Source organism: Cupressus sempervirens, chromosome 3 (genome assembly GCF_028749045.1).
Source record: "Cupressus sempervirens isolate cs-2001-9-10 chromosome 3, ASM2874904v1, whole genome shotgun sequence".
In the NCBI taxonomy this organism is placed as follows: domain Eukaryota; kingdom Viridiplantae; phylum Streptophyta; class Pinopsida; order Cupressales; family Cupressaceae; genus Cupressus; species Cupressus sempervirens.
The window spans coordinates 154,871,130-154,883,206 of record NC_143120.1 but is presented as its reverse complement, the minus strand read 5'-3'; the positions used below and the strand labels follow the sequence as shown (position 1 = coordinate 154,883,206).

Below are 12,077 nucleotides of genomic sequence, written 5' to 3'. Positions count from 1 at the left end.
AGAGAGTTAGTGGCAGATTCATCTTAGTGGCAAAGATAGTGGCAGGCTATTGTTTATTGTTGCAAAGCATTCTGAAGACGGAGGCACTCTTCTATATTTCATTTTTATGGATGGCTTCTTGGTCAATAGCATTTTGCAAATCTAGGAAGGATCTCAATAGCAGCAAAATGTTTTGAAGAATTTGTGACCAAAAGACAACAGTTAGACAATGACCATTATAGGAGGGTATTAAAACGTTATAATGTTTCTTTAATGGTCATCTTAGTTAGTCTTTAGTTTATTAGGTAGTTTTTATTTTCTTCTTTAGTTCATGATTGTTTCTTTTAGAAACATCGTCTTTGTAAATCTATAAAAGGAGCTTTCATCTCCTTTGCCTAATACAACTACAACAAAAATTTACCTAACAACACCATTTTTTAACTATTCACCTCACCTGCTTCCTTGCACAACTAAATAGTCATTAATGCTCAAAAGGATGATGCAGCTTTTAGATGTTTTTCCATGGGCATATAAAAATCATTTAATAATCGAGACATGGATCCACACGTACCTCCAATGCTACAATTGAAGATGTGACTGTAGCTGTCATTAATGCAACAGTTAGGGATTCAAAAATTATGTGATCTCTCACTATTTTTATGAAGGAAACTTTTCCTTGTCCATCCTAGGCACATCCAAAATTATGTGATGTAATTTCAAGCATGTCTTAAGGTAAAAACGACTCCATTGAGTATGGCAATCTCTATTGCATAGCAATAACTAGACAATTGCAATTAATGCAAGTTTCAAAATTCCTTTATGAAGTCTTAAGGATTCAAGGTCTAAACAGAAAGATTGTTATTGAATATTAAAACCCTATCTAGAACTTGTAGCAAGCACATGCTCAAGCATCTAAGTTTGTAGATGAAAACCCACAAATTTGAAAGAGGTTGAAGGATGGAAACCATTTAAATCTCAAACATCAAAGGACAAAATATTACGATAATAGATAAACTTCTATTATTAGTTAATGGTTATCTATTTGTAATCTATTGTAAATATTAGAATGTTTCTAACATTAATTAGTCTATAGTTATTTGTTAGCTTTTTTTAAGCTAGAATAGAATGTTTATATTCTTTACGATCATTTCCTAAGGAAACATTGTTTTATTTTTTTGAATATATTCACCGTTCGGTCTCCGTTAATATCAAGCAAATATTTACCAATTACTTCGTAATATGGTATCAGAGCCACTTCTTTAAAAAAAACTGAAAATCATAATTTCTTTTCTGAAATCAACAAACCCTATTTTTGAAATTATTTTTCTGAAATATTTGCTTTGAACTAGGGTTTGTCTGAGAATATTGACAATCAATATTTAATATTTTTTTTTTTGTCATTTTTTAAAAACCATGATTTTTTTTGGGCATTCTTATCCTTTTTTCCTGCACATCTAGGGCTAGAAGTGACGCCAGGGGTTTCTTAAAACTCTCAGTAACAGATTCGCGCCCAAAAACTGTCCTTTTTGCTGCAAATTTAAAAAATTGATTTCAAGTTTTTTTCAGCCCAAGATGTTTGAGTTTGAAACCCTAATTTTTGGGCTCAAAAAATTTTCCTAATCACAGATTCCTAATGGGTTTTTTGAGAGCTCAACTAGGTTGTCGTCAAATTTGTTTGGTGCCTCAATTTTTAGCCAGCGGATCCGGAAACTGACAACATATTTTTTTTGGGTTTTTCCAGCTCTCTTCTGTGCACCCCTTCAAATTTTTGGGTCTTTTATTTTTTTGCCTCAAAGTACATGCCTTCATAGATTTTCACGTTTTTTCATTGAAAAATGTACTATAGCATCTCTTAATAATATTTTGCTCGAAAGCAATTCAAAATTCAATAGTCGGAATTATGGCACTTGGAAGCAGTGAATAATAGCAATTTTTTAATATCAGAATACTGATCAAATTGTTTTGGGTGTTACACAGCATCCAACTACCCCTGGTACTAATCAATATACATGGGATCTAAATAATTGAGAGGCAGTTATGCTTCTCAAATTATCCATAGCTGAAGATCAGCAGTCTCAGATTCCATCCAACAAGACAACTACCGAGATATGGGCACACATCTCAAAATTCTTCATGAGACTTCTGACAAAAGAAGAGCTTTCTTTTTTAAGAACACTTTGTTTTCTATTATCATGGATGAGCGAACATCGCTCCAAACTCACCTAAATAGGATTCAGTAAATCCGTGATCAGTTGCTTGTCATTAGTCGCAAGATAGAGGATAAGGACATTGTGGTCATCACTCTTAGGAGTTTACCCAAGTCCTATGAGCATTTTGTCGAGACTCTCAACATCACTTCTTCTGGTTTTGATCTGAAATTCACATATCTATGCAAACTCCTGCTTCAACAAGATTGGTGGAAACAACAGTTCGGTAGCAATTCCAACTCCACCACAAAGCAAGTCTTTGCTACTAAATCCTTTCAAAAGGATAAAAGCAAGTCTCAGCAATCTTCTCAACAAAAGTCCTCTACTCCAACTTCAGAAGGTTACCAAAAGAAAAACATTCAATGCTACTATTGCCACAAGTTTGGTCACATGAAGGTTGAATGTTGAAAACGCTTAGCTGCCCAATCTAAGCAATCATGTTCACAGCCCAAAGCGAACAATGCAGAGTACAATGAGCAGATGGAATCTGTCTTTTACGCCTTCATGGCTAAAAGACCAACAGATCATGTGAAGTTGCCTGCTTGGTACATTGATTCAGGTGCCACTGTCATTTCACCCACCGCAGAGATTGGTTCGCAGACTACCAGCCTTATTCAAATCTGTTATTTTTAGCAGCAGAGAAGAGTACACTGTTGTCGACAAAAGCAACATTCAGATTCAGTATGCTGGGAGGAACCTAATTTTCCTCAATGTGTACTACGTTTCAGGGATGGAACTAAATCTACTCTCAGTCAGTCAATTGTTGCGACATTCTCCACAGTTGGATGTCACCTTCAGTTCACATCAGTGTGTGTGTGAAAAATTTGGACAAATAGCAAACACACTTTATGAATCCTTACACTTGAAATCCTTCAAAATAACACCATAAAAACGCAAGATCTCAAGAATCAACTCATAGCTTCCTATTATCAATGTGCAAAGACCTAAAGACCTTCAAAGGTTTGTAGTGGTGGCTCTCATATGAACATCGGTCTTGGTCTTCGCAAGTACATCCAATGAATGGAAAATTCAAATGATCATGAACGTGCAAGATATCTCCAAGTCTCCAAGAAAGCTTCAAAAATGTCTATAATAACCGGAGCAAAAGAAATCGTGATGTCAAAATGAAGGAGAAGGTCTCCTTTATATATCAATCCAAAGAGGCATTCCCAAATTGGAGGGAAAATGAAAATTAAATTAAAGGGTATGACCCACATAAGAGAATGTGCAATTAGCATTTAATTAAGAGATGTGGAGTGTAACACTCCATAAAAATTATAAGATGAGGGGTGTTTTTATTTGATTTAAAATGTAAAATAATCCCTTTTCTTACAAAATTAAGTGTGCGACAGTTATTTAATTATTTCTTTTAAAATAATAATTGTTGCACATAAAATTAAGTGAGGAGTTTTATTTAATTAAAAGGGAGTAAATTCTTTTAATTAAATAATACAAAAATCAAGATTATCAAACCATTTATTTAAAATAATTAAAGTAAATGAATTCCAATTTAATCAAGGAAATTGATGTAAAATAATAATGATTAATTTATAATTCAAATCAATTGAATAATTCAAATAATTTAATTTGATCAAAGGAAATGATGATGCAAATATTGATTCAAGCTTGACATAAATTATGAAACCGGGGCACATAGTCAAGGTGACCATTTCTGTGTGCTTACACAATGTACCATCACTGATAAGAAGACTCAGTCTATTATTGCAATGGGTCTTGAAGATCATGGTCTTTTCCAACTTAGTGATTCTGGTGTTTCTCGAGACTTAGCTATGACTGCTCAACGGTCTTCTGTTAGCACACATTGGCATCAATGGTATGGGCACTTAAATATGCATTATCTCTCTCAGCTTGCTTGGGAAGAGCTTGTCCTTGGTTTGCCAGACATTCAGACTCAGCAACTTGGAGTTTATGACGCATGCCAAGCTGGGAAGTAATGTCGCACACCTTTCACCAGTGGCAATTCATGGCAAGCTTCTTAGGTACTTCAGCGTGTTCATGTCAATATCTTAGGCCTTATGGTCACTCCTTCTGTTCTTGAGTCCAGATATTTTTTGTTGTTTGTTGATGATTTCAGTAGAAAAATGTGGGTATATTTTCTTAAACAGAAATCAGATGCATTTCATGTATTTCAAAAGTTTAAACCTTTAGTTGAAAAAGAGTCTGGGAAATCTATTATTACTCTTAGGTCAGACAATGGGGGCGAATTTTGTTCTAATGAATTATCTAGCTTCTTGGATACTCATGGCGTTAACCGCCAATTAACCACACCCAACACACCACAATAAAACAGTGTAGTTGAATGTCGAAACAGAACAATCACCAAGATGACTCAATCCATGCTCAAACACAAACATGTTTCGAAGAAGTTCTGGGTAGAAGCAGTTAACACTACAGTTTATCTTTTGAACCAGTCCCCCACAGTGGCAGTAAAAGGTAGGACTCTGGAAGAGGCCTTGTTAGGTCACAAGCCCAGAATCAGTCACCTAAAAGTTTTTGGCTCCCTTGCTTTTGTTTGGATCCCTGATGTGTCACGCACCAAGTTGGATGCCATGAGCCAGAAACTCATGCTTGCTGGATATAATAGTCTTCACAAGCCCACGGCTAGATCGACACTAAGACATCTCATCTCTTGTACAATCGTGATGTAGTCTTTGATGAGCAACGAGGACCATTGATGCCTATTTCTCATGTTCCTGATCCAATACGACAGCTAATGAAGGCTCATGATTTGGGAGTTAGGCTTCCTTAGGTCCACCATATGGGAGGGCTTCAGTAGATCCTACACTCCAATTATACTAGTGATCCCTGTAAAGACATCTCCAACTTCTCCTACAGGATCACCCAAATTTGTAGATGCTTCACCTGAGTTTGATCCAAATTCTTCTTATGAGGAACCTGATCCTAAAGCATCTCCTGATACTAAAGTTGGTCATTCTCCTCTCCGACCTAAGTGGTAGGCTAAGACACTTGTTGATCTATCTATTAACTTTGCTCATAGCCAACATTTATAGTGTATTTGAACCTCAAACATATTCCGCGATTAAAGGAATTCCAAAGTGGGAACAGGCCATGACATTTGAACACTAGAGCCTGCTCAAGAATAACACATGGGTCCTTTCTGATCTTCCACCAAGGAAGAAACCCATTGGCTGCAAATGGGTTTACAAAATCAAATACAAATCCAATAGTACTTTGGATGAGTACAAAACTTGTAGTTGCAAAGGGTTTTTCTCAATGTCAAGGCATTAATTATGAGGAAACCTTTGCCCCTACTACAAAGATGAACACAATCATATTAGTCCTAGCCATGGCAGCACAGCTTGGTTGGAAGGTCCATTAGATGGACATCAAGAGAGCTTTTCTAAAAGGTGACCTACAAGAAAAGGTCTACATGACGCAACATCCTATTTTCAAGGTTGTCGGTAAAAAACATCAGGTTCTCAAATTAGTGAAAGCTCTCTATGGCTTGAAGCAAGCCCCTAGGGCATGGTACATGAAAATTGATAAGTACCTCAGTGATCAAGACTTCTAGAGGACTTCTTCAGACTAAAATTTGTACATCAAGACTATAGACAGTGACATCATCCTTCTGGTTATTTATGTGGATGATTTGATCATCACTGGCAGTTCGCATTTTTGATTCAGGGAATCAAACAGAATTTATGCTAGTCTTTTGATATGACTGACCTTGGGTTCATGCATTATTGACTAGATGTTGAGGTTTGGCAACAATCTTCTGGTATATTCAACTCTCAGTCCAAATATGTCAAGGCTCTGTTAGACAAATTCTGAATGCAGGATTGCAAGCCTACATCTACACCCATGGAGAAAGGTCTCAAGTTATCAGCCAAGTCTAATTCTCCTCCCGTTGATGATACTACATACAGGTAACTAGTAAGTAGCCTCATCTACCTATCTGCCACTAGGCCTGATATCAGCTTCGCAATCAACTACATCTCACAATTTATTACAGCTCCTAAGGCTGATCATTGGATGGCAGCAAAGCGTGTGGTTCGTTATGTGAAGAGCACTATAGATTTTGGACTTCTTTACCCTCAAAGTTCTAATCCTAGACTCAATGGGTTCACAAATTCAAATTGGGCAGGCTTTGTTGACAATAAAAAGTCAACTTCTAGATATGTGTTCAATTTGGGATCCAATGCCATCACATGGACCAATAAGAAGTAGCATGCAGTTTCTCTCTCATCTACTGAGGCCAAATACAGAGGGACAGTCAAGGCAAGTTGTGAAGTTGTTTGGCTTTATCGGATGCTTGGGGATATGCAGATGTCACCAATAAGACCGACCACTTTTTTTGTTGATACTGAAGGTGTTATCAAATTAGCACGGAATCCAATCTTCCATGAACGAACCAGGCATGTGGATGTCCATTGTCACTATATACGACAACTAGTTGAAGACGGGACAATAGACTTGTAGTATGTTCCTACCACGAATCAAACTCTAGACATTCTCACCAAGCCTCTTGGTCCTGATAAGTTTGTTAAATTTAGAGGACAGCTTGGTGTTGTGGATAGATTGACCATTAAGGGAAGGTATTACGATAATAGATAAGCTTCTATTATTAGTTAATGGTTATCTATTTGTAATTTATTATAAATATTAGAATGTTTCTAATATTAGTTAGTCAGTAGTTATCTATTAGCTTTCTTTTAGCTAGAATAGAATGTTTCTATTCTTTACGATCATTTCCTAAGGAAAAATCGTTTATTTTTTTGTATATATTGACCTCTTAGTCTCTGTTAATATCAAGCAAATATTTACCAATTACTTCGTAATACAAAACCCCTTTGACGAAAGGAACAACCTCACTTGGAGGTCGTGTTTGTACTTTCATAGTGGCAGAAAACAAAGATATTGTGCTTGCAAAACATTGTGATTGCCACATGTTGAGCATGTAAACATTTGCCTTCCAGTTTTCTATAGCTGTTGTAGCAGCATATTGTAACATTTTAGAGGCCCATTTGATATAATAGATGATCTGTAATCCAGGTTGTCAGTAAGCATCATATACTCAGTTTGTTGTATTGTCTGTGCAGCCGAGATTTCTATTATTATTGCAATTGTTGTGATTAAATATAAATGCATTTTATCTTCCATGGTGAGCCTGACTAGTAATCTGGATTATCCATGTAAATGCATGAACGAAACAGGATTCTGTAGCTTTACTAGATTCAGGCATAATAGTTTCGGGTTAATTGAATCTTAGGTATAATACTAAGCCATGAGTGTTGTTGTGTAAACATTTATGTATTTGGCGTTTATAAAGGTTTGGATATAATAAATACATTTGGATCTGAAATAATACTTACTCTGAACATTTGTAATTGTAAACATCATACCAAAAGAAAACACGCCTAGTGCACATTAATTCTCACAGCACACAAAACAATAAAATTAGGAACAAGAAATGCCCTCCACACAAACATTAAAATTAGGTTTAAGAGAAAACAAGCATATAATGTGCCTTCACTACCTAATTATTCTTTCAACAGGCCAAAAATGCAAGTGATTCTCCCAATCTCTTTGAGGTCATTCCAATCAAGAATAAATTGCCAACACGCATATAAGTTTCTAAGACTCGAAAAAACTGGCGTAGTTATACATTATCTTTCTTTAGTTAAACGCTTAAATCCCTGCCTAATGGAGGAAGTGGTACATGGCCAGACACGAGGAAACTGCCCTTGGGAGCACCTAGCCAGATGCTTAGTTAGCCTTGCTTCCCATAAGCCCGCGAAAAGTATTGTGTAAATACCAAAATATGTACATAAACCTTGCTCTGCCAAAAACGAAAGGCAGACACTGACAATGCAAATCTTACGCAGTAAAACAACATCCAAAACACATAACATGGGCAAATAACGACTCTAGAATCGAATGCCAATTATTTATGATAAAAGTGATGAATCGATGAAAGCAAATTCTTAAGAACCCTCTTTGAATAAACATACGAGGGATAATAACTGGTTATCTTGTAACTTAAACAGCTGCAGCAAAAAAAAAGAGCATGATTCCTAGCACAGCTATTTAGGGTTCTGTTCAAAAAGAAAGATCATATTTCAATTTAACCTTTAAAATAGTGACTGCTAAAAATTGGTTCAGTCAGAATACAAGAACAAAAATTGAAGAAATATAATGCCAATTTATTAGTTAGCGAGTCTCACATTTTCTCGGCATCTCATGCAAAGACTTTCAATTTCGTGAAGTGGATTTTCTGCCTCTTCGTCAGCGCAGACGGCCTCTGCTGTTCTTCCAACCTCAGCAATGAATCCTTCCTTACTCATCGCTAGCATTCAGAGTGCGAGAATGCAGAAAACAACACGGACAGTGCGACCAAATCGTCGTACAAGTTTTGCGCAGTGCTCAAAATCAAGTCTCGACTATTGTAAAAAGAAGTTTACTTTGACATAACCTCAATATCTCTTCCCGTCCATAGCTATACAATTTCCCTGAGCACGCAGAATAAACATCAAAGAACCTGTAGCATTGTGGAGCGAATTTTCACTACCTCGAGTTGAAGTACACTGGATTATATTGAATGCTAAAATATATGAAACGACGAAATGTTAAATATTGAATACAATTCCCTGGATATTTGAAAATGAAAATGGGAAGAGTCTGGAGAGATCTTCTGAAAGAATTAAAAACCTTTTAACACGAGAAGCATTTCTAGAGAAAGCGGGAGGAATTGATTTCGTTATAAAATTATATGCAAGATAACATGTTGACGGATTATGATGTATATTGGTTTTATTTTTTAAAAATAAAATTAACAAATCGAAATATTCTATCTTTTATATTTAAAATATTATTGTTTAAGGTTTTTAATTTTGTAAATGATGATGAGAAAGAAGATGATATTTAATTTTATTATTAAACATAATTATGTTGAAGGTGTATTATATTCAATATAGATATAAGATTATTTACCAATTAAAATTAGAAGCATTTAACTTGAAGTCTTTGTGACATTTTTAGCACCTTTTTTAGTTTTAGGGTTTCATATATCATTGTCTTTAAAATATTGTTTAAGAAAATCTAAGTTTTTATTATTTCATTGTGGTCTACTATTATATTTTTAAGTTGGCCTATTTAGTCAATTATAAGCTTTTTGAGGTGGCTTTGCCACCCGACTCTATATTTTTCCACTCAAACAAGTGGCAAAATATTTTAACTCTTGAAATAAGTGTTACACTCACTCTCTCCTCATTTTACATGGTGTAGCTACCTTCTAAATATTTTTGAAGAATTTACAATGGGTAGTTTTTACTAGAAAGTAGGAAAAGCATATATTTTAACCAAAAATCTTTAAAAGGCATGCAAACTATCTAAAACTAAAGAAATAAAGAAAATAAAAATCTTGTAATCAATTCTCACTCTCATATCATAGTATTATGGGGATTAGAAGAGAAAAGTTAGCTTTGTTATTGGTCATTCAACATTTATACAAATATAAACATATCTTGACAATAATCGAGCAAAAAACAATCAATTACTTCAAATTTCTTCGCAGAAAAATGAAATAAAGCCCATTCAATTGTTAGGATTTGTATAAAACATATTAAAAATCAGAATCTAATGAAAGACATATATTAATCAAGAGGAAATAAAATTTTCAGAATAACAATACAAGAACAATCTTTGTTGTAAATGCCCAAAGGCGTAATAGAATCGATATTTCCTAATGTGCAATACATAAGAGCTAGCTTGTTTATATAGGCAAGAGTTGGGAGGATACTTTGACAAGATTGAGACAAGTGCCTCAACTTGGAGGAAGTAGAGTCCTGGTGGAATCAGCCACCTACCATCCACCTATAATCTAGAAGGGTGGTGTCCAAATTGGAATTAATCACATGTGATATCTTAGGAGTAGTTGGAGTCAAAAAGATGACTTGCAATATCCTCCTAATTAATGAGCTCACTTAAGTAAACTAATATAAGAGTGAAATGGAAAATAATCATTTACTCTAACTATAATGTGATGTATAGCTAATAGGTCCTGGCAATAAAGCCATGTTAGGTACCTATGTACAGCTATAAAGCATCCTCTCATAACTAGAGAAAAACAATAAAACCTAGTGGAATAAAACTTCTCTCCAAAGGAGAGTATAAATGAAGCTAATAAACTCTAGAAGAAGACATTTGTCGCACCCCAAGCAAGGCATGTGAGTGAATGAACTTTCTCTCAATGAAGGGTTTGGTGAAGATGTCTGACAGTACTGAAGGTCAATGACCTTCTAATGAATCAACTCCCAGATATAGTGGATGTGAATCTCAATTGCTTGGTCCGTTGATGATGGACAAAATTGCAAGAAATTTGAATAGCACTCTGATTGTCACAGAAGATGACAATTGGCTTTTGGAAAGGAATGCCAAATTTAGTAAGGATGTGTTGAAGTCAAATAGCCTTAGTGGTTGCATTGATTGCTCCTCGATACTCAACCTCGATGGATGAAAGAGCAATTAGAAAATTGTTTTTTGCTTGAACAATAAAACTGGAGCAAAACCAAGAGAGAAGCTAAAGGATTTGATGGGAACAAATCCACAAATCCAGTAGAACACCTACATGCAAGAACCTATCACGGAGAAGAAAAAGACAAGAGAAGGCAAGGGTTGGCTCTAAAATATGACATAATATATTATGAGACTAAAAAGAATGAATGAAAATACAATGGATCAATCCTAATAAAGAAGATCATAAAATCGTAATAGGGAAACCCTGAGAGGTAAATGACATTTAAAAATTAATATTGAATTATTAAATTAAAATGCATGCACATCAAGTGAAATCTTAAGAAGGGGGTAAAGGAAATTTAATAAATTAAATTAAATTAATCCTTTACTCTAATAGAAGCAATACCCATAAGTAGACTTGTGATCTTAACAATCATCTACCCAATCTAAATATGTATATCCTACCAAGTCAATATCCACACCTGCTACATAATAAATCTCATAACTATGAGTACCTTGGATGTAATGAAGAATCTACTTAGTTTCTTTCCAATGCATCTTATGTTGTTCCTGCATAAACCTAGAAACCATGCACGTAGCATATGAAGTATTAGGTCGTGTGTGAGTTAAGTATATGAGGCTACCAGTGAATTGACGATACAAGGTAGCATCAACCAAGGGTGAAGAACAAGAAGCCTCAAGTTTGACCCCTAACAAAAATGGAGTCAATGTAGACTTACACTTGGCCATGTGAAATCTAGAGAGCATATCAAGAGCATACTTAAGTTGGCCAATAAATATATCGAAAGGTGACTAAGAGATCTCAATCCCTAACAAGTAATGAAGAAAGCCTAATTCAGACATTAAGAATTGATCACAAAGGGTAGTTTTTGACTTTCACAATGTGAGATAAGTGACTCCCTGTGATCAACAAGTCTTCAACATAGAGGACAAGGAAGGTGAGAGTAACATCCCGCTGCAAGATATGGACATTCAAGTCAAAATGACACCGATTGAACCCAACTGATAGAAGGAAGGAATCCATCATGGCATATCAAGTTCACGAAACTTGCTTTAGGCCATAGAGGGACTTTTGAAGGTGACAGACAAGTATAACATCCTCAATGAACCCTTGTGGCTGCTCCATATAGATCTCTTCTTGAAGGTCACAATGAAAAAATGCACTCTTCACATCCATCTAATGAACTTCCCAACAATGGGATGCAACAATGGCAGTGACAAATCAGATAGAGTTCATCTTAGCAAGTGGTGCAAAGGTCTCAGAGAAGTCAATTCTAGGAATCTAGGAGAATCCTTTGGAGACTAGGTGAGCCTTATCAACTAACCCATCTACTACAAATTTTGTTTGATAGATCCACTTGTACCAAACAAGTT

General features: G+C 35.4%; 1 protein-coding gene across 3 annotated transcripts in view; it reads right to left on the bottom strand.

Moving 5' to 3' along the window:
- The window catches only part of LOC149565228 (uncharacterized), a 196,891-nt gene extending 187,948 nt beyond the window's left edge, over window positions 1-8,943 (bottom strand). The window contains exons 1-2 of one of the 3 annotated variants that reach the window (XM_089818779.1): window positions 8,877-8,943; window positions 8,393-8,706 (exon numbers count right to left, since the gene is read on the bottom strand). In XM_089818779.1, the coding sequence (XP_089674905.1) occupies window positions 8,393-8,521 (129 nt within the window). In that variant the 5' untranslated portion in view covers window positions 8,522-8,706; window positions 8,877-8,943. Of the gene's footprint in view, window positions 1-8,392; window positions 8,797-8,876 lie in introns of those variants that run through there. The other 2 variants (XM_089818778.1, XM_089818780.1) reach the window with 2 other exon arrangements.
- Window positions 8,944-12,077: the final 3,134 nt, after the last annotated feature.